This window comes from Pan paniscus, chromosome 13, assembly GCF_029289425.2.
Source record: "Pan paniscus chromosome 13, NHGRI_mPanPan1-v2.0_pri, whole genome shotgun sequence".
Classification (NCBI taxonomy): domain Eukaryota; kingdom Metazoa; phylum Chordata; class Mammalia; order Primates; family Hominidae; genus Pan; species Pan paniscus.
This window is the reverse complement of record NC_073262.2, coordinates 74,496,764-74,520,237: the sequence shown is the minus strand read 5'-3', so window position 1 is coordinate 74,520,237 and position 23,474 is coordinate 74,496,764. Positions and strand designations below refer to the sequence as shown.

The following is a 23,474-nucleotide window of genomic DNA, read 5'->3' as shown; positions in this document are numbered from 1 at the left end:
TCTGCTTTCCCCTGAGCTCTGGCAACTTCCAGCCTACTTTCTGTCTCTATGGATTTACCTATTATGGATATTTAATATAAATGGAATTGTACAATATGAACTTTTCTTTTTTTGAGACAGAATTTCGCTCTTGTTATCCAGGCTGGTGTGCAATGGCGTGATCTCAGCTCACTGCAACCTCCGCCCCCTGGATTCAAGCGATTCTCCTGCCTCAGCCTCCTGAGTAGCTGGGATTACAGGTGTGCGCCACTATGCCTGGCTAATTTTTTGTATTTTTAGTAGAGACAGGGTTTCACTATGTTGGCCAGGCTAGTCTCGAACTCCTGACCTCAGGTGATCCACCCACCTCAGCATCCCAAAGTGCCGGCATTATAGGTGTGAGCCACCACGCCTGGCCAAACAATATGAACTTTTGCATCTGTTTTTTTTTTTTTCCACTTAGCATAATGTTTTTAAGAATTATCCATGTCATAGCATGTATCAGTGCTTTATTCCTTTTTTGTGGCTGAATACTATTCCATTGTATAATATAGTATAAATATGTTATATTTTGTCTATCCATTCATCAGCTGATGGACCTTTGGGTTGTTCCCACCTTATGGTTATTGTGAATAGTGCTGCTATGAACATATGTATACAAATATTTGTTTGAATACCTGTTTTCAGTTCTTTTGGCTATATACATAGGAGTGTAATTTCTGGGTCATATGGTAATTCTGTTTAACTTTTTGAGAAACCACCTGACTGTTTTCCACAGCAGCTGCACCATTTTCCTGTTGTTTCCTCACCTGCTTCAGGGCCAGAAGCCAGACTGTGTAAGCTCGCTGCATAGGAGTCATTCTGTGATCACCCTTCACTTTTACCTTGGAGAATCCATTTGCTGTTCTGTTACGTTGAACCTCCTGTTTGCTGCATTTTCTCTCTTCTTTTATTGCGGTTTACTTATTTTTGGTAGAATACTTCCTGCAATGGCTTCTTGAGGAAAGTGGAATAAAAATTTTTTGAGACTTTTCATATGTGAAAACCTCTTGTTCCGGCTGAGGGCAGTGGCTCACACCTGTAATCCTAGCACTTTGGGAGGCCAAGGTGGGGAGATCACTTGAGCCCAGGAGTTCGAGACCAGCCTGGGCAACATGGCAAAATGCCATCTTTACAAAAAATACAAAAACTAGCCAGGTGTGGTGGCACATGACTATAGTCCCAGCTACTCAGGAGGTGAGGTGGGAGAATCACTTGAGCCCAGGGAGGTAGAAGCTGCAGTAAACCATGATCCCACCACTGCACTCCAGCGTGGGTGACGGAGTGAGCCCTGTCTCAAAAAACAAACAGTCTGGGTGTTTTGGCTCACGCCTGTAATCCCAGCACTTTGGGGGGCCAAGGCGGGCTGATCACTTGAGGTCAGGAGTTCAAGATCAGCCTGGCCAACATGGTGAAACCCTGTCTCTACTAAAAGTGCAAAAATTAGCCAGGTGTGGTGGCAGGCGCCTGTAATCCCAGCTACTTGGGAGGCTGAGGCAGGAGAATCTCTTGAGCCTGGGAGGCAGAAGTTGCAGTAAGCCAAGGACAGGCCACTGCACTCCAGCCTGGGCGACAGAGCGAGACTCCATCTCAAAACAAACAAACAAACAAACAAACAAACCCCTCTTGTTCCACCATTATGCTAAGATAGTTTGGCTGGGTATTGAATTCTAGTAGGAGTTTATTTTCCTTATAATTTTGAAAGCATTGCTCTTCTGTTTTCTAGTTTCCAGTGTTGCCACAGTGCCATTCTCATTCTTAATTTAATCTTGAAACTTTTTCCACTCTGACTCGGGAGTGTTTTAATATTTTTTCTTTTCTTTGGTGTTTATGAAATTTCACGATGGTATTCCTTGGTGTGAGTTTATTTTTATTCATTGGTCTGGGCTCTTCATTCATTGGGCTTTTCTAATCTGGAAACTTACGTCCTTCAATTCTTGAAAATTTTATTACTTTTCTTATTCTATTTTCTTAGTTTCTAGGACTATTAAATGTTACATTTATGACCTTTTAGTCTTCTTTTCTCTCCTATTTTCCTTCTGAGCCTTCTATTTTCTATTTCTGCTGTATTTCTAATTTTCAGGACCTCTTTTTGGTTTTCTGAATATTCCTTTTAAAAAATAGCATACTGTTCTTGTTTCATGGATGCACTCTTTTCTTTCACTTCTTCAAAGATATTAAAGACATGTGTCTTTGTTGTTTTTTTAAAGTTTTCTTCTTGCATAGTGTCTGCTTTCTCCACATTTATGTATTTATTTTTACTCTTTGTTTGGGTCTCTGTTTTTCTTTTTCTCTTTTTTTTTTGAGTCAGGGTCTTACCTTGTCCCCCAGGCTGCAGTGCAGTGACAGGATCATGGCTCACTGTAGCCTTGACTTCCCCAGGTTCCAGCGATCCTTTCACCTCGGCCTCCTGAATAGCTGGGACTACAGGCGTGTGCCACCATGCCTGCCTAATTTTTTGTATTTTTTGTAGAGATGGGGTTTTGCCATGTTGCCTAGGCTGGGTCTTTTATTTCGGATTAGGGAATCAGGGAAAAATTGTCTAGTCTCCAATCTGGAATATTAGATCTGGCTTTTGATGTTTTGGTTGCTGAGTAATAAGTAGTTGGAGGTCTCAGTGTTCAATTTTGCAGAAGGACTTTCAGTTTACTACCTTTTTTCACTGTAGTATTCTCCCTCTCAACTGTGTGTGGTCTATGCTGGTTCAGAGATCCTCTGTTAAACTCCTCAGACAGTAGACCTCTAGTCTTCTGCCAAGGTTGGGAAAGGGTGGAGGCCTTATTTGGAGTAAGGCAGGTAACTAACTGCTTCTTAAACAGACATCCAGCTAAGCCCCTTGTTTTCAGCTCCACCTTCACCATCACTTCCAGAGGTACCAATGCAGCTAATAATTGAATCTTTTGGGGGTCCTGTCATGTACATTGGCTTCCTTTTTGGCTTTTTCTGCTTAGTTTTTTTGAGTCCATTAAGTCAGTTGTCATTTGCTTTTCTGCTTTCTGATCTTAAAAATATAGTTGCCATCTTCTCCTTTTCTGTTGTCTTTGTCCTTGCGTTTCTGTTTTGTTTTGTTTTGTTCTTTTATTGTTATTTTAGTGGAGAGTGGCGTTTTGGAAGACGGTGGAGTTAAATGTACAAGTTCACTCTCATCCAGTCACACTGTTTCTGAAGCTCTGCTAATTTTCATCTCATAATTAGATGAAATGCATTTTCAAGGGCATAGGATCTTTCCCTTCAGTATAACTGCCTTTCTTTATCTTTCCTTTAGTTCTCCTATCCACCTACCTACCTACCTACCTTTTTAACCCAAGATTTATTTATTTTACCTTTTATAAGCCCACAGTATTGTTTTTCTTCATTAGGATGAGCACAGATTTGAAACTATGGGCTTTAGGTGTGGGTATTTGGAGGTGCCAGTGCTTGTTCTAACTCTTTTCCCTGTTAGTGCTTATCTAACTCACCTTATAAAATTCTCAAACTTGAAAAGTTGAAAATATATGCATTTGAGAGCTGACTTTTTTAAAAAAGGAAATGTCTGCCTGATTAGTGTTTAAGATTCTTCCAAAGATTACTTTCTCTCTCTTTCTCTCACTGTTTTCCTTGCATTTACAGAGTCTATTTTACAATATCTATTGTACCCTGATGTTTTAATTATACTGTATAAACTGAGAGCCGCATATATGTAACTTCTTTTTTTCTGTGTTTAACTTCTCATTTTTAAGTCATTAATTTTATTTTTTAAAATCTTTTTTATTTTGGAAGACTTCAAATATACTCAAAAGTAGAGAGAATAGTGTAATGAACCTCCTGGACCTATAACCAGCTTCAATAATTACCACTTCTTCGCCAATATTTTTTATCTATACCCTCCACCCTGCCTCCTGCAGGATCATTTGGAAGCCAGATGCACATACTCTATGATTTTTTCATCTGTGATCCTTCAAATACATATCTTTAAAAGACAAATAAGAGTCCTTTAACTGTTGACCTTATAGAAAACAGACAATCTATTCTACTAACACTACTCCTTCAGTGAGCATTCTGCTTCATCTTGAAGGTAAAGGTCCACATTTTCTTTAGTACTGAGTGTTATTAATAAGGCTAAATTGTACCCATGGCTACCATTTGATATTTCTGGGTGATTAAGACATATAGGGAAGACAAAGACATAAGAAAGAGATAGAAAAGAGGTAGAAGGAAAGAAAAAGGTATATAAGACAGGGAGTGAACCTGTGTCTACTTTTGATGCTATTTAGGAATATCTTTGCCATGGGGACCAATTTCAATCCATGTAATGATGTAGATGGATTGAAAATTCCCACTTCATTTGAAGGGTGAAGTGGTTGGAGCTGAGGTCATGGGAAAATGGAGTGAGTTATCACAAGTCCATAGGAAAATATAATTAAATAAAAATGATGAGACTTATATAAAAACTACTTTTAATGTCATGAAAAGTTAAAGCAACATTAATTTGTAGTCTTTGACAAGTAAATGTGAATGAAAATTATGTAATCTTTAAATAATATGTATATACTTAGATATGACTATTATTTACAGAGTTGCAAAGAGTGTGACGGTGGCATCCAATAGCAGCACCATTGTTATGTTTGCTAACAAGTTTTTTGCATTTAGTCATGGATCCCCACAACAGAAATGCTCTGATTTTGACTTTTGTATAGTACACAGGGGATTGCTGGAACATTTTGTTGTTTTTGTGGATATCACTTATTACGAAGTTTGGTTGCCCAATAGTTCAAAAGTTCAGAGATATTCTGGACTGTCTTACAGTTTATGAGTAACGGTGCCCAGAGCCAGTGATAGCTGAACACTACTTTTGCAGTTTGTTATTCCTGACTTTCATTTTAGAATGACTGAATATTGCACTTACCAGTTGGTAGAGTTTCTCACTGAGTTTATTTGAAAAATTTGTTTGAAAAAATGGTCTCTAATTCATTTATAGAATGACAAAGAGAGAGACTTTGATTGCAACATTTAAAATTGAAAAACTGAAAATGAATCTAAACTCTTAATTCATGAAGTACTCTTTGATGACAGGTAAGCCTTCAAGCAGGAGAGATAAATTACTGTATATTTTAAAGGCTGAAATGAAGCACCAAAAACATTATTCCCTGTTTTCAGTAATGAAAACTTGTCAAGTAAAATCTAAGGGTTATTTTTTTCCTACCTTTCCTTTATTGATGTGCTCTCATTCATTCTTTTTCCTGAGGAGTAATATGTAGTACATTTTTAAGAAAGCTCATGCTTTTTGAAAGAAATTAAAAGTTTTGTTGCAAATTCAGATCTGTGCATTGTTTGTTTTGTAGTAAGTACGTGTGTGGGAAGGATATCTGTCCTTCCTTCCTTTCCAAACCATGTACTTGGAATGTGTTTAACCAGCTTAATGCCCTATTTCTAATTTCCTCACAGGAGCTGCAATTGGAACATGCAAGACAAGCCTTTGCACTCAAAGACAAAAGCAAAAGTGGCATGATTTCTGGTCTGGATTTCAGTGACATCATGGTTACCATTAGATCTCACATGCTTACTCCTTTTGTGGAGGAGAACTTAGTTTCAGTAAGTAAAAAGCAAGTTCTTTAACTTTCTATTTCCTCAAACCTTTTGATCCATTGAGTCCTGGATTGCCTCCAGGGACTCATATGACTCTCAACTATTCAAATTTCATGCTTGGTTGGTAGAAAGTAAACAGGTTTGTGTGTGTGTGTGTGTGTGTGCATGTGTGTGTGTGTACATGAATGTATGTATGTGTGTGTGTAATGGAGGTAGAGGTGATGGTGAGTTATCTTTTCCCAGATCATAGTTTTATTCAGAGCCACCATCTTGCTGTCATCTATTTCCAAATTGTTTATTTCCATTTACAGAGTCCAGTTCAAGGGAAACAAGAGTTTATAGACAAGGGTGAGCAATTACTTTTTCCAGTGGGCAGTAACTCTCCCAGACACTACTGCCTTCATCTTGGCCTCTTTCCACACCACCGGGCTCCCAAGGTCTTGCTATAAAGATGGCTCCTTCCTTTGTTGCCTTCAGGGTGCTGTCTGCCGGAGGGATCATCACTGGCTTCTGCAGTGTTTTAATAACCATGCCCATGGCAGAAGGTATGGAGGAAATATGTGGCCATCAGCCTCTGTGGCTCACTCCTCTCTCTGCCCCTTCACCTGTACATTCAGTCTGTATGCACCAGACATAGTTTTTTGTTCTGTCAAACTGCTAATCTCTATAAAGTAATCATCTGGACCAATAGCAAACTCATGTCATCCACTTCCTCACATAGAGTGGTGAAACTTTCCTCACTTACCCGTTTCCTTGTCTATGCGTTGTACTTATGTATAAGTTTTTGATTACTGCTTGTTTTGAATGGAGGGAAGCCAATGAGTGCATTTGTTGTTTCAGCTGAAGATCATTATCCCTGATTTAGACTGGGGTAGAAAGATCAACTTCTGTTCTTTTTCTTCAGTGAATCTGAACATGGACCATGTCACTTTCTCCTACACGTTTCACCTCCTTGACACCATCCCCCACTCCCCTGCCCTCACCTCATACCCCAACCAAAAAAATGAAAGAAGGAAGGAAAGAAAGGGATAAAAGGAGAGAGAAAGAGAGAAAGGGAGGGAAGGAGGGAGAAGGGAAGAGAACCCTAGAGGGAGGGGCTCAGTACCTTAGTGGGAAGGGACTCATTTAATCTTTTCCAACTAGGTTAGATAGACCTACTATAATAGCCTCAATTTTTTGAGGCTCAATTTTTTATAGTTTACCAAAAGTCAATTCTAATCCTCAGAGGAGTATATGAAAATTTGAGTCCAGCTTTTTGGGTTGCTGGTATCCAAATTCAGGCTAACACAAATATAAACTGTATTTAGGTTAAGGCATGTGTGTGAGGGGTGGTGGGGTGGGATATATTTGCTCATTGTTACCTATACTATTTGTAATAGACCTTTATGATTAAAATTGTTACATTGATATTTACATAAGCATTTCTTTGCATTTTTAAAGGAGAATGTTTTCAATCATATGGGTTCCTCTGACTTCTGGCTTGGAAATGAGGCTTTTGCAAACTATGCAAAATATTCTCTTTTGAGTTTATGTCCAAGTGGTGAGCAGAGAACAAATTACGTCTTCATCCTGCAGAGGTAATGAAGGCCACGTTGCCCGCCATCTCAGGCATGAGAGAGCCTCTTTTGCACTATTCCAATGAAGACATAACTCAATAGTGAATAAATTCTCTCCAGATTTTCTACATTTTTTGGAGTTTTTGATAATTGTACCCTTCATGATCCAAATTTAGAGTTTAGCACAGACTGTTAAGTATTTTAATTATAACAGTGGCCTTAAAAATTAGGAAAAGTTGATGTAATAAAATTGTCTTAAAATTTAAAGTCATCAGTTGGTTTTTGTGTATGTGTGTGAAGGAAAAAAACAAGGTTAAAAAGTGTTCCATAGATTGTACAGTGATTTTGTTTATCCAGGACTAGCAAGAGTTTCACAGTTGAGGGTCTTGAAGATCCTGTTTAAATAACTATTGTTTTGATCTGTGATAATTATATTTGTTGTTTTTGACCTTATAGGTAGATGAACCATGAAGTCCAACTTCCAGATGTTACTTTCTTCCTTAAAACCTAAATTACATAGACTTCCCTGAGGGCATGCAGTGCACTGTTTCAGTGTGATACTTTCCTTGTATTTATGTACTGGTTGTTAACATCATTTTAATAGTGAAGACTCCTTTGGATCCTCTTTGAGAAAAGTACAGTGTCCATAAACGTGTTTTTGTTTTTTAAACTTTTTGTGTTGTCATTTTCTAGGCAGCTGGAGGAAGTATCTCACACCAGGTTAGCTTCTCCTACTTCAATGCATTTAACTCCTTACTGAATAACATGGAGCTTGTTCGTAAGATATATAGCACTCTAGCTGGCACAAGGAAAGATGTTGAAGTCACAAAGGGTAAGATTTTAAAATATACATAAATAAGAATCTCAGCATTTTCACTTTTCTTCACTGAGGCATGATGTTGATCTAAGCTTACCACTGTAAAGCCAGATCTAGAAAGTATGTTACCATGTGTATGTATGCTTTACTTGGGCTCCAAAAATCCAGGTGGATTTAATGTGATACTGAGGTCAGGAATGGAAAAGTGGCTTTGACAGTTTTGAAAAGAACCTTGGCCCAATCTGTCAAACAGGTCAGTGGCACTGTGGCAGCAGCTTGTTTGTACTAGGAAGGAGTTGCCACAGAAAGATGGGCAAGCCTACTCCTTTTGGTGAGTGGTATTAGGATGTTTTGAATGACTGGAGAACACCCACTTTTTTTGTATTATAACTCTGGAGAACAAAGTGAATAAGCAAGATAAGAGGAGATTCTGAAGAGATTGTTTTATTCTTGAAGTTAATTCATCTGTTTTGCTGTTTTATCATCTTAACATTTTATCTTTTACCAGCCTTCAGAAATGCGTATTCTTGTATAGTTGAACTTAAATATTTAAATTCAATTTTAGATTTTAAAAATGATACTAAAATGCCTATAGCTTTCAGGTTATGTTATAGTTGGTGAAGGTAGAACTTTGTTATATATTAAGAATCATTCAAGATTTTAACTTTTTTTTTCTCTATTCCAGAGGAATTTGCCCAGAGTGCCATACGCTATGGACAAGTCACACCACTAGAAATTGATATTCTATATCAGCTTGCAGACTTATATAATGCTTCAGGGTAAGTATTTCAATAATTCTTCATGATATTTATTATAGAGTAGTTCTAAAATGTGAAGCAGTGGTGTCCTTTTAGTTCATTCTAACATGAGTTTTTTCCATGTATTTGAATAGTTTATATTCAGAATATAAATTCCAAGAAAGACAAGCAGATGTAACAAAGGAGAGGAAAGAAACACAGGAAGACAGATAGAGGGAGAAGAAGATGGAGGGAGGGGAAAGGAGAGAACAAGGGAGAGAAGAAAGGAAGGGAAGGAAAGGGGAGGGAAGAGAAGGCAGGAGTGAGGTGAGATAGGAATAAGGGGTTGAGGTGCATAAGAGAGTGAAATGGGAGAAGAAAGCAATCTGACAGAGAAGAGAAGGGAAGTGAGAAGAAGAAAGGGAGGGAAAAAGATTGATTTGATCTGGGCTCTCTGGAGGTGTTATGAATTTCAAGAGATTTGTGGAAATTTGCCCAAATTTTTAACTTTATAAAATAGACTAAGATACATGGAAGAATCTTGTAATCTTTTTGGTTCACTGTAAATGGTCCTTCACTAAACAGTATATGCCATTTTGTGTTGGAGAGTATCATTTTCTTTCTTTCTTCTTTTTTTTGAGATGGAGTCTCTCTCTGTCACCCAGGCTGGAGTGCAGTGGCACGATCTCGGCTCACTGCAGCCTCCGCTTCCCAGGTTCAAGTGATTCTCCTGCCTCAGCCTCCTGAGTAGCTGGGATTACAGGCGCATGCCACCACAGCCAGCTAATTTTTGTATTTTTAGTAGAGACAGGGTTTCACCATGTTGGTCAGGCTGGTCTCGAACTCCTGACCTCCTGATTCGCCCACCTTGGCCTCCCAAAGTGCTGAGATTACAGGCGTGAGCCACTGCGCCCAGCCGAGAGTATCATTTTCTTGAGATATGCCTGTGACATTGTCATCAGAGTTACCATCATAGACAAGCTCAGATGTTTTATGCCTTTACTTTATAAATGTAAAAGAACAAAGCACACGCAAATCCAAAAGAAAAACCCTTGTCTTTGGGCATCCAGAAGGATCTGTGGGAAATGGGACTTATGGCTGTTTTTGTTTTGTTTTGTTTTGTTTTTGAGACAGAGTCTTGCTCTGTTGCCCAGGCCGGAGTGCAGTGTGTGATCTTGGCTTACCACAACCTCTGCCTCCCAGGATCAAGCAATTCTCCTGCCTTAGCCTCCCGAGTAGCTGGAAGTACAGGCGCATGCCACCATGCCCGGCTAATTTTTGTATTTTTAGTAGAGACGGGGTTTCACCATGTTGGCCAGGCTGGTCTCGAACTCCTGACCTCAGATGATCCACCTGCCTTGGTCTCCCAAAATGTTGGGATTAGAGGTGTGAGCCACTGCGCCCGGCTTGTAATTCACATTTTTAAACAAAGGTTTTGATCTTCCTTCATGATGATACATTTCAAAAAGTAGTTCTCAAAACTGGGTGTAAAGTGACCTTATAGCTAGTTCATGGAATTTAAGGTTCTAGGAAACAGTAGTGCATTCACATTGTTACCAGTAGAGGGTCTTGACTATGAGTTGTTCACATTCTTGGCATGTTGAACAAAGAAATAGACAAAACACACAAAGCAACAGAAGACAAAAGCATAGATTTATTGAAATGAAAGTACACTCCACAGAGTGGGAGCGAGCTCGAGCAAGCAGCTCAAGAGCCCTGGTTGCAAATCTTCTGGGGTTTAAGTACCCTTTAGAGGTTTCCTGTTGGTTACACCCTATGTAAATGAAGACTTGGCCCGTGACCAGAGGCTGAAGTAAAGTTACCTATGCAAATGAAGACTTGGCCCATGACCAGTTGGAGGCTGAACTGAAGTCTCGGTCTGCAACCAATCAGAGGCTGAAGTGAAGTTACACCCTATGCAAATGAAGACTTGGCCTGTGACCAGTCAGAGACTGAAGTGAAGGCTCCCTGTGTCCAGACCCTGTGTTTCTTTCTTCTCCTCTGTTACATCTGCTTGTCTTTTTCTCTTGGAATTTATATTCTAAACTATTCAAATAAACTGTTCTTCTGCCTCATTTCCCCCTGAGAGACGTGATCTTCATAAATCTTTATGGGAGGCAGAGGGACCAATAGTCTTTCTTCTGTAACTACTTCATGCTGATTGGGGCACAGTCCCTACCTATTGGGGACCATGGAACTCTAGCACTGCTCTGTCTAGTGGAGATAGGGTGACTTCTTGATGGCCAGGGCGGGCATCATCATCTGGAACTGGAAGCCCTGCTGCATGATCATTTGAAGCTTAATCGTCTCTAGGTGAGAAGAAATAATCTGGTAAAAAGATGAACAAACATGGTCCAAAAAGTCAATGCAAGTATAATTATTAACAATGGGCTGGCCAAGGGAAGGAGCCATGAAGCCCAGCTTAGTGCCCTTGACCAGGAGCCCTGTGATGTGGACAGCTGTTGTTATATTTTAGAAGTTCTGTCAGCTAATTTTCGAGTGGCATCCCTTACTAATCCTGATTGGTTGATATAAAAACAACATTCTTATAGGAAAAGACATAAGCCATCTTTTTGAGCAGTTAGGAGATCCAGTCTCCTTCTATTTTGTACAGTGACTGCTGCCAAGGAGTCTATTTGATTTTGTAAGGTGACAATACTTTGGGCAGTGTCTTCCAAGCTGTCTGGAAGATCCTTGGATGAGCATTGGTAATAGGATAGGGAAGTTGGAAGCCTGCTAACTCCTATTGCTATTCCTGCAGTTATTCCTAGCCCTACCAAAAGGGGTATGGGTTGGATGGCTCATTTGTGCTTGGTAGTTGCAGTTAAAGGTATAATGAGAGACTGGTTATTGGGAGCTATGTTGATTTTAAGGGGGTAAATATACAAGTGTACAGGTTCCAATCCAGTTGGCTGACAAACATAAGTACAACTAGTTCCACACAGGAGAAAGGATCTTTGTTTTTTAAGACAAAAATTGTTGTCTATGGTGAACATATGGGTTAGTTTGTTGTTTTCATTTTCCCAAGTGATTAAGGTCCCTGCTAAGGTGGCCCTGGTTAAAGGCTGGAAAGGACCTTGGGAAGTATCCTGAGTTGCCCCAGCAGCATTTTTCCAATGGAGGTAGTTGCACTTAGTGTCCACCAGCAACCACCTAGAGGTATTTTCGTACTGGGGAACCAAAAGACAACTAGATGTCTCAGGATTAGTATGGTTTTTCCCAAGGGAAAATATGAACACAGCTACTGGGCCTATCTTGGCAGTACTTAGACTGTGTATCCTTTAAAGTGCCCTCAACTAGGAATGGTTTCCATGAAACCATACAGGTTTACCAAATGATGCAGTCTGGGTAACTGCATAGCTTACATGATCATGTGAAGGGTTAATCTCTAGGGTGTAGATCTTAAGCCAATTAATTAGAGCTCCTTTATATAAACATCACACACACAACACTTGTAGACGGGGGAAGATCTAGCTGTTGTTACGTTTTTCTTTCCCTTTAATTTTTTTTTTTTTTTTGAGACAGAGTCTTGCTCTGTTGCCCAGGCTGGAGTACAGTGGCATGATCTCAGCCCACTGCAACCTCCGCCTCCTGGGTTCAAGCGATTCTTGTGCCTCAGCCTCCCGAGTAGCTGGGACGACAGGTGCGTAGCACTATGCCTGCCTCATTTTTGTATTTTTAGTAGCGACGGCCATGTTGGACAGGCTGGTCTCAAACTTTTGACCTCAGATGATCTACCCACCTTGGCCTCCCAAAGTGCTGGGATTACAGGCGTGAGCCACTGGGCCCAGCTTCTTTCCCACTTTATGGACCCTATCACAACTTCCACAGACCATCTATGATGTGCTTAGATTTTCTGACTTGTCCTGTATTTCCCTGTTTCCTAAGTAATTAAGCATTCTACTTTAGGACAAGAATTTGCCATACAAGATTCTTTCTCATATAAAATTTCTTTTCTTCATAACCTTCCTTATCATAAATACATCTTCATAGCTATAACTTTCTTTATATCTCTCTTTCCTACTAAAGTAATTTCTGATGCCCCCAAAAGTCAAAAAGGTCAGATAATGTGATGCAAAACTGAGCAGAGCCTTAGATTTTGAGAGGGACCTGTCTGCCTACAGTTCTTGGGGTTCCATGAGGAAAACAGGGGTTTCTCCTAAAATGGGGTCTGTGGCACCTTCTGTTTTTCCCAAGGAGTCCCAGGCTCCCTTAGGTCCTTTCATGGGCATCAAGAGTGGCAAGAAGATAGACCAGGGAAATAGTCCAGTCAACTGAGAAGAAAAACAAAACTTTGTTGTAAAGATGGATAAACTGAGGCACAATGCAGTTTAAAAATTCACGTTCACATAGAGCTAGGCTCTGCAGCTCGCTGCTCAGTCACTGATGCACTTGTGTGGTAGCTCATGGTGTACTTCACCAACGGGTTTCCTGCCCCCTCAGAGCTTACAACCTGGGTTTCATTTCCTGCTCTACAGCTATATAATTTAACAGTTTTCCTCTCAATGTATTGGATTCTAACCCTATATATCTCACATTTTATTAATATTACTGAATCTTAAAGGGAGCCATGATGTCTTTAATCCTCAGAAATATTAAACAACCTGGCTGGGTGTGGTGGCTCACACCTGTAATCCCAGCACTTTAGGAGGCCAAGGTGGGTGGATCATGAGGTCAGGAGTTCGAGGCCAGTGTGGCCAACATAGTGAAACCCCATCTCTACTAAAAATACAAAAAATTAGCCAGGTGTGGTGGTGTGCACCTGTAATCCCAGTTACTCTGGAGGCTGAGGCAGGAGAACCACTTGAACCCGGGAGGTGGAGGTTGCAGTGAGCTGAGATTGTGCCATTGCACTCCAGCCTGGGCAACAGTATGAGATTCCATTTCAAGAAAAAAAAAGAAAGAAAAAAAAATATATAAAGCAACCTGTAAACAAAGGAGTACATGAGGTTAAACAGTATTCAAATTTCTTTATGCTTTAAAACATTGAGAGAGTATATTGAGAAACACACCTAAGAAACTCCAGTCAATCTACTGTGAACAAAAATTTAGAGAATATCTCTTCAAAATAAGCTATCGAGTGGTATTTATACATATTCTTACATATATCAGCAGTGTTTTACATGCTTGTAACGTTAAACATAATTGAAAAGTGTCAAGATTATAGGGCTTATACATTTCTGTGGGCTTGAAAATGATGCAATATAGATTATTTGTTTCTATAAAGTAGTCAGTAAAATGTACAAACTTCTAAACAGAGTAATAACTAACAAGAGAGTTCATACTGAAGGTAGTAATACTAGGAACAAAAGAGGGCTCAACACTGCCTTCAGGAGAGGAAGGGTCCAGATTGGTATATTTTCTAAAGGCTTCCTCCAGCCTGCCATAAAACACGGCTAGATTTTCCTCCTTGCCTTGTGCAGCCTCCCTTACTTTATCATAATTTACTGCCTTAGTTATTCCCTTTTTCATTCCTCCAAGGAGAGCCTTAAGAAATTTGGCCCAGTTGTTCATTCCCATGGGGGTGTTATAGTCCCAGTTAGGATCAGTAGCGGAGACTGTGTCTGGGCCTGGGCAATTACCCTGAGGGTTTTGGGCAAATAAATTGTCTGCTTCTCGGCAAGTGGCCTCAAAGATTCATTCCTTTTCCAAGGGGGTGCAACAAGTTGCTGGAATGAATTGAACGTCTCTCTATGAGAGATGAAAGGCTAAGGTCAAAGCTTGGAACCTATCTGCAAATTTTCTGGGGTTCTCTGAATAGCTTCCTAGCTTTTTATTTACATTGTTATATGTTATTTATGGAGAAGGGGACCTACACTCAGACCAGCCCCTCGGCTCCTGCTGCTTCCCTAAGGAATAGCAGGGCTAGAGAGGTAGTTGAATAGGGTGTTCCCCTCTGAATGTGAGGGGGACTTAGCAGGGCCCTTGGTTTTAGCTCTTGGGTTTGCGCCTCAGAAACACTTGGCAAGAAGTTATATGGGGGTTGTTGCCATTGCCCCTGAGAGACAGGTGGCCCTTGCAAAAAGGAGGTCATCCACAATATCCAGTTCTGCCTTAGAACCTGCCTTTTTGGGGGCAGGTTCTGGGAGTTTTGCAGATGGTTGGGTTTTGATATAGGGCCATGAAGGCCCGCACATATGGGATTTCTGACCATTTACACTGCCTTTTGCAAAATAGGTCTAATTGCAGGATGGTGTTGTAATTAAGACTTCCATTGACTCCCCATTATTCCTGGCCGTCTAGCTAATTTTGGGGCCATACAGTATTACGGTTAAAAAAAATCAGATGTTTTCTCCTGAGATTGTCAGGGTCAAATTGATTCCAATGGTTGAGAATGCAGCCAAGTGGGGAATCAGGTGGAATGGATGGAGAGTTGCCCATAGAGGTCTGGAAGAAAGAAGAGAACCTAGCTTATTTGGTGACTCAAATTTTACCTGGGGCATCCCCCTGGAAAAACTCTGGGCCTTGATTGGGGTCCTCAGGGGTGTCCCCCTTTAGGGCCCCGTCTTAGTCTGTCAGATGTCTCTGACCTTAGATGGGTGCTGGTACCACTTTGGGAAGGTTCTCTCCACCACTGATGACCCACTGTGAGCTTTCCTTTTGTCCTTGGATGAAGGCCTTGACTTCTAGCATCCATATAATTTGATAAGGCCATGGTTTCCTGTTCCACTGGAGTGATAGCCATGAACTTTAATAATAGGAACTAGAGGTTGGATGGATTTCTTTTGTCATGTGGATTACAGGTAGTCTCAAGGGGGGAAAGGTAGATTTTGGGCATGAAAAATGAAATAATAGTGTTGGCTATTCCACTCAGGCCCTCAACAAGAGAGGGAATGTTTAAAAATCCACCACCATGACAGTGGACCCCGTGTAAGGGCAGGCCATTCTATAAAAATAATCTGGTGATGACAAAAGAAACAAGATGTAGAATGTATTCTAAAGATTGTGGGCCCCAAAAGTCCTCAGCAAGTTGAATAGATTGAGTAGGATAAGGGAAGTCAAAACATCTAAGAGATATCCTTTGCCATTACAAGCTAACTCTTTAGGAGAATTTGACATAAGAAAAGAGGGCTTAAGTTGACTGAAACATGTGTGAGTTTGTTCTGGAAGAGCTGCCACTGCCAATTTCGTCACATGTAGGGATTAGGGACTTTAACCAGGAAAGATAGAAAAGAGTACTTCCCCATTCTGGGCAGGGCAGCTATCCCCATTCACTTCTTGGCCTTCAGGTAGCACCAGAGAGTGGCTCTGGCTAGTTGCCCTCAATTACCAAGGATCTGCCAGGAAACAGCCTCTGAAAGACTGAAAAAAAGAAAAGGACTCAGGTCCCTCACCCAAACCAGGCAGTGGTGGTCAGGTGCTTCCACATGGATACCTTTTAGTCTCCCGGGAGAGTGGACCTGGCCAGAGACCTGCAGTTGCCTTCATGCTTAGATGCTGTCTGTGGAGGGTCCCGTGTTGGAAAAGGGAAAGAGAGCGGAAAGGGTTCCCCTCTGTGGAGTGTAGGGAGCTCTGCATGGAGATAGCTCCAGCCTGTGCCCGCAAATGAAGGCTCAATAGAGAGGAAAAGAAAAAGAGCAAAAGCAAAGCAAAGAAAAATAAATCCCCAAATTTGGGCTTACCTCCTGGCTAACTTGCCAAGATATGTTACCAGTGGAGGGTCTTGACTACAAGTTGTCCAGTTTCTTGGCATGTTGAACAAAGAATTGGACAAAACGCACAAACAAAGCAATAGAAGACAAAAGCATAGATGTATTGAAGCAAAAGTATACTCCACAAATCAGGAGCAGGCTTAAGCAAGCAGCTCAAGAGCCCTAGTTGCAAATCTTCTGGGGTTTAAGTACCCATTAGAGGTTTCCTATTGGTTACACCCTATATAAATGAAGACTTGGCCCACAACCAATCGGAGGCTGAAGTGAAGGCTCAGCCCGTGATCAATTGGAGGCTGAAGTGAAGGCTCAGCCTACAACCAATCAGAGGCTGAAGTTACATCCTACGCAAATGAAGACTTGGCCCATGACCAGTCAGAGGCTGAAGTGAAGGCTGCCTGTCTCCAGACCCTATTCTCCTGCCTAAAAATGGGTCAAAACTCAAAGGGTTGGAAAGAACATATCGTTGGGGAAAAAAAAAAGTCTCCCTCATACCCTTGTTCCTTTCCTTGGAGGCAACCAGTATTTATCAGATTTATATGTATCCTTCCCAGATACTTTGTGCCTGTCCTTTAAATAGGTATCCTTGGGGACACATTTAGTGGGTAGGGACAGTCAATCTCTATACTTTTGCTTCTGGCAATAATTATTTGATTTTAATATCTATCACTGGAGTCTTACCAAATTCATGCACTCCACGTTATTTCTCTGGAGTCTTTTGCTTTTTGTTGATGAAAACAGAGTTAAAAGGTTTTTATGTCACTAAAATGATCTGTGTAAATAGGGAAGTAATGATTTTAAACTATAGTTCACTTTTTTTTTTTTTTTGAGAAAAGATGATTTTGGCGTGAGGAGTTTGTCAGTGTCTAACAATTCTTTCCTATATTTTTCCTGAAGGCGCTTGACTTTGGCAGATATTGAGAGAATAGCCCCATTGGCTGAGGGGGCCTTACCTTACAACCTGGCAGAACTTCAGAGACAGGTATGAGTAATCTCATAAATATGATCACCTTAAAAAAATGCTGAACTAGTAGACTAAATAGGAGCTGACAGCTTCTGAATGCTGTAAAAATTAAAAATTACTTTCCAGAGAAAGACTTTACTTAGCTTAAAGATTACCTTTATAGAACTACTGTTACCCCCACTTTTATAGAATATATATATATTTTTTGAGATGGAGTCTGGCTGTGTTGCCCAGGCTGGAGTGCAGTGGCGTGATCTCGGCTTACTGCAACCTCTGCCTTCTGGGTTCAAGAGATTCTCCTGCCTCAGCCTCCCCGAGTAATTGGGATTACAGGCGTGCACCACCACAACTGGCTAATTTTTGTATTTTTAGTAGAGACAAGGTTTTGCCATGTTGGGCAGGCTGGTCTTGAACTCGTGACCTCAGGTGATCCGCCTGCCTCGGCCTCCCAAAGTGCTGGGATTACAGGCATGAGCCACCACACCCAGCCTATAGAATATTTTTATGAGATAACTAGATTTATATTTGTGTTTTGTTTTTTGTTTTGTTCAGATAAGGAAAATAAGAGTTCAAACATACATGGGTTTGACCCCGTTCGCCTTAGAATTAGCATTCCTTTCATTTGCCTCGTCACATTTAAAGATTAGTGTTAGGTTTACTTTGTATCATTAAACTGATATTTATAGGGTTTCTAAAATTAAAAAACTTACCTCAAATGAAATAAATCATTCACTGGGATTGTGCCTTACAGATTACAGCCAGGAAAAAAAAAAAGTAATTAGTGAAACCAGAAAGAAAACCTTGACTGTTAATTACATTTTTGATAAATATTACTTTTGGTTTTTATAAATGTTAAGAATGATTAAAACAGTGGCTTCTGAGTCCTATAAAATTAATACAATCCCATTTCTGATTTTACAAATACTATCTTGGTAAGAAAAAGAAAATCCATGAAATTACCTTGAAGAGTGGAATGGAACAGTTTTTAATAAATCTCGTTTTAAGTTGAAACTTCTACTTCTATAGCACTTAGGAAGTTTCAGTGGTAGCAGATGATCACATTGCTTTTGTGTGTGGGTAAGGGTTAGGAGGGCCAGTCATTGTCCTCCTGGTACTTTCCTGCTCTAATAGACATGGAACCTGTGTTCCTCATAATTCTCTAGGAGAGTGTGATGCCATACTAGGCAAGGCGACATGGGGAGGGCATGGATAAAGAAGACAGGATACAGAGAGAGAGAGAGAGAGAGTGAGCTACTAAATGTGCATGCTATAGAAAGAGGCTATGTCTGCTCTTTCTTCATTGCTGCCACATTGGTGAGTAGCCAGGGTTGGCTTGCTGTTATTGTTCACCTTCACCAAATGTGTTAATGAAACATCAAGATATGTTTAAGTGTAGTTCACTTTGGGAAGACTTGGTTAGGAAACCTTTCTTCTACTTGAGCTCCATGGAATGATGATTCTGCCTGTGAAACTAATTAGAATTTACAGTTCTACTTTACATAAGGAACAAGAACATTTTGTAGTCAGGTTGAAGTAAATTGAAAATGGAAAAGAAACCATTATATCTGCGTTTTGTGTTAATACTTTAACTGTTTGCTTGATGTGTAATAAAGCTTCCTACAGATTAAAATGTGTTGTAACTCATTGCAATTTAGCTTCTTTTATATCAGAAAAACTCTTTTATCTGCTGCCGTCAAAGTTTATTTCCAGGCTGGGTACAGTGGCTTATGCCTGTAATGCCAGCAATTTGGGAGCCTGAGGCAGGCAGATTGCTTGAGCCCAGAAGTTCCAGACCAGCCTGGGCAACATGGCAAAGCCCCATCTCTACAAAAAAAAAATGCAAAAAATTAGCCAGGCGTGATGGCGTGTGCCTCTAGTCCTAGCTACTTGGGAGGCTAAGGAGGGAGAATCACCTGAGCCCAGGAAGTTGAGGTTGCAGTGAGCATGACTGTGCTACTACACTCCAGCTTGGGCAACAGAGTGAGACTCTGTCTTAAAAAAAAAAAAAGAAAAAAGTTTATTTCCATTAGGAGATCTCAGATCCTTTAAAAATAGATGGATTTATTTCAATTCAGTGATTTTGAAAAAATAAAATTTTATAAAATTATGTTTAATAAAAGGAAAGCATGTGAAAAATTTTTAATAAAATTAAGAGACATTGAAATATTTAAAGAACTCTTACTGAATTTAATTTTATTTTTTGTAGCATATACATCTGTGAAAATTTGCTCTTGAATTTTGAAAAATTGCATTTCAAAAGAAGATATTTTGCAGTGTTGCATGTGTCTATTGATATAGCTCTCCCTGGAGGTTTCCTTAATATTTGTAATTGGGGAATATTTCATTTAGCTTATTAAAAACATTGTAAACTGAATTTAAAAGTCTCAACTCATTTTCTCCTCCTCAGTTTTTCTGCTGCTTACTTTTCTATTCACCCACCTCTCTTGCCCCTAGCAATTTTCCTAAAGGCCATATCTGAAGCTTGTTTTGCAATCTTTGGCACCCTGAGTCTGCATCCTTCACATTTCTTCATCCTTAGGAAAGTGATGTAATTTTGCTACTGCTGTGAATTCTTTTTAAGACAGATTCAAGATGATTTGCCTGTCTTCAGTGGCAGCGCTGATGCTTTTATGCTGGGATGGGTGGCCTCAAGGGTCTTGTCAGATATTTAGGAAATGGGCAGTGATAAAAACCACCATTTTCTTCTTCCCTGGGTCTCTGATTGGTATCCAGAGTGATGGGGAGTGCTTTCTCTGCCTTTCCTTAACCAGTGAGATAGTACAGGGATCTAGAATTTCTGGAGAGCTGGTAGAAGTCTTAGGTATTCTTACATTGTCCCCAAAGGAAGAACCTCAGAGTCTCAGGACAATTTTTTTTTTTTTTTTTTTTTTTTGTGGAGACAGGGTCTCACTCTGTCACCCAGGCACAATCACTGTTCACTGCAGTCCTGACCTCCCCGGCTCAGGTGATCCTCCCACCTCAGCCTCCTGAATAGCTGGGACTATAGGCATATACCACCATGCTCAGCTAATTTTTTTTCAGTAGAGACAGGGTTAAGCCATGTTTCCCAGGCTGGTCTCAAACTCCTAAGCTTACATTAATCCACTGGTCTTGGCCTCCCAAAGTGCTGGGATTACAGTGTGTGTGAGCCACTGCACTCAGCTAAAATGTTTGATGTTTCCTCTCACATAGAAGATAGTCTTTCTACTGAGGATTAGGTACAGAGAAATAAAAATTAAGGTCTTAAGTGTATATTTTCCTGTACATTATTATAGGAACAAAATCTGAGAAAATAGAACTCAACAGAAATAATAAATAATTATTAGAATTTTATAGAAACAGATTTATGAAGGTTAAGGATGCAGATTAATGTCCACTAATGGCCATTGTGAAATCTGATCTTTACTGTCCTTGAGATTTGATACAAGTTTATTTGGGCCTCAGTTTTCCCTTTAATAAAGTGAGTATCTTCATGTATTTCTGAGAAGCCTTCAAGCTCCTGCATTCTGTAGAATGGTATGTATCAATGGATTTTATTTTCAGAATTCTAAATTTATCCTCCTTTTTCCTTTGTAACATTTAAAATTTTGTAAGGAATACAGGCTGGACTCAAGTAGAATAATATGAAAATATGCTTAAGTTCTTATAGCAACCAAAGTAATGGAATAAACTTTCTTCAATTTTCAGCCTTGAAAAAACATTCCTCAGTTAACATATTTCAGGTTTATGAGGCATTGTAAGGCAGCCATATAGACTACAATCCTAGTGACTCAGTTTTTAACATTCTTTAGTTCACAGAATTACAGTAATACTAACCTTAACTATTCCCATGTTACTTCCAGAAGATATCTTGATTTGATTCTCTTGTAATTTTTCCTATATTGCCAAATTAGGAGTACATAATTACTTACATTTATTATGCAGAGTATTCCCTTATATGAATCTATTAGAAACCTAAATATAAAATAGGAAGAAGGATATATGTCTTGTTATCTCACCTTATGAAAGTTGTTATGAAAACACTTGTTTATGATGGAGAATCTGTGAGTCCAGAACTAGAAGTTACGAGGGAGAGAATAGTTAAGAGCTTGGCCACTGATTATGTAACATCCTCTCATTCTGTTTCCTCATTTATTAAATAGGGACAGTATGCCAGGCACAGTGGCTTGTGCCTGTAATTCCAGCACTTTGAGAGGCCAAGGCGGGCAGATTGTTTTGAGCCCAGGAGTTTGAGACCAGCCTGGGCAATATGATGAAACCCTGTCTCTACAAAAACATACAAAAAATTAGCCAGGCATGGTAGTATGCACCTGTAGTCTCAGCTATTTGGGAGACAGAGGTGGGAGGATTGCTTGAGCCCAGGAGTTTGAGGCTGCAGTCAGCTGTGATCACACTACTGCGCTTCAGCCTGAGTGACAGAGCGAGACCCTGTCTCAAATAAATAAATAAATAGGGATAGCAGTATGCATCTTTATAGGATTATTATGAGAATTACATGAGTAATAATACACTTACATTAAGCCTGACACCTGCTAAGCATGCAATAAATGTTAACTGCTATTATTGTGCTTATTACTGTTATCAAATATGAGAAGCCCATATAAGCAAACTCCAAGATGGGTTGAAACGTATATGTGACACAACTGCTTAATCTACCCTCATCTACTTCCATTAGGTAGAAGGGGATGGGAAGTGAGGGAAAAGTATTAATATATCTTTGTATTTTTTTAAGTGCCTGAAATGTTTTATATTTTAATTTTTTGATGCTGGCTGAAATTTTACCAGGCCTGTTTTTAAAAATTTTTAATTAATGATGGATATTCAACAAGGAAAAAAAAATCACTACCCCATACCATACACAAAAGTCTTTTCCTGTTCCTAAATGTGAAAGATTAAAGAGGATAACACAAGATATTCTATTTATGATCTGGAGATAGGCAGAGATTTTGTGAATAGTACAGAACACCAGTCATAAAGAAAAAGATTAATAAGTTAAACTTCATTAGATTTAAGAACTTTTATCAAAATATACCACTAAGAGTGTGAAAAGACAAGTTACACAATAGGCAGAGATATTTGCAATAATTTAAATAATAGAGGATCTGTATCCAGAATATATAGTATAATAAACTTCTGCAAATTTATAAGCAAAAGGCAGGCAATGCAATAGAAAAATTGGCTAAATACCTGAACAGAAACCTCACAAAAGAGGATATCCAAATGGTAAGGAAAAATAATAGAAAAGTTTAATATCATTAGTACAAGAAAACACACATTAAAACTGCAATGGGATGCTATTTTATACTATCCAGATTGATCAAAATTATACTCTGACAATGGCAAGTGTTGTTCAAGAGGTGAAGGAATGGAAATTGCTAGCATCACAACTTTGGCAACTATTTGTCAGTACCACTGCAGTTGAAGAAACACATACCCCGTGACCTGTTGGTTCCTCTCCTGGGTGTAGTCCCTAACAAAAATGTTTACACATGTGTGTTAAGAGATATGTACAAGAAAATTTAGGCCGGGCGTGGTGGCTCACACCTGTAATCCCAGCACTTTGGGAAGCTGAGGTGGGTGGATCACTTGAGGTCAGGAGTCTAACATGATGAATCCCCATCTCTACAAAAAATACAAAAAATTTAGCCAGGCATAGCGGTGCACACCTATAGTCCCAGCTGCTTGGGAGGCTGAGGCACGAGAATTGCTTGAACCCAGGAGGTAGAGGTTGCAGTGAGCCAGGAATGCGCCACTGCACTTTAGCCTGGGCAACAGAGGGAGACGCTGTCTCAAAAAAAAAAAAAAAAAAAAGGAATGTTTATAGCTGCGTTATTTGCAGTTTCAAAAATATTGGAATCTAAATACTCACCAACAGTAGAACGGATAAATATGTTGTGCTATTAAGATGACCTACAGTGAGAGAAATGGAAATTTTGATTTGAGGGAAGTGAGATAAAAGAGGAGGTGGGTTGCAGAAAGAAGAGGATGTATATTTTTGAAGCATGTAACAGTTTGGATATTAAAACCAGGTTGTAGACCAATTTTGGTCCTATGTGAAAATGGGAAAACAAACCTTCTCTTTTTCTTTACTGTATATTATATAATTACTTTTTCAACTGTATGGGATAAATGATCTGTGATAGACCTGCTTGGGTATATATGTACTTT

General features: G+C 39.6%; 1 protein-coding gene across 3 annotated transcripts in view; it reads left to right on the top strand.

The window, feature by feature from the left end:
* Positions 1–23,474, top strand: part of SLC25A12 (solute carrier family 25 member 12) — a 223,384-nt gene that overhangs the window by 163,967 nt on the left and 35,943 nt on the right. For all 3 annotated transcript variants that reach the window (XM_008978011.3, XM_003824264.5, XM_034954503.3), the window contains 4 exons: positions 5,443–5,589; positions 7,833–7,971; positions 8,642–8,735; positions 17,240–17,324. In XM_008978011.3, the coding sequence (XP_008976259.1) occupies positions 5,443–5,589; positions 7,833–7,971; positions 8,642–8,735; positions 17,240–17,324 (465 nt within the window). The remainder of the gene's footprint in view (positions 1–5,442; positions 5,590–7,832; positions 7,972–8,641; positions 8,736–17,239; positions 17,325–23,474) is intronic.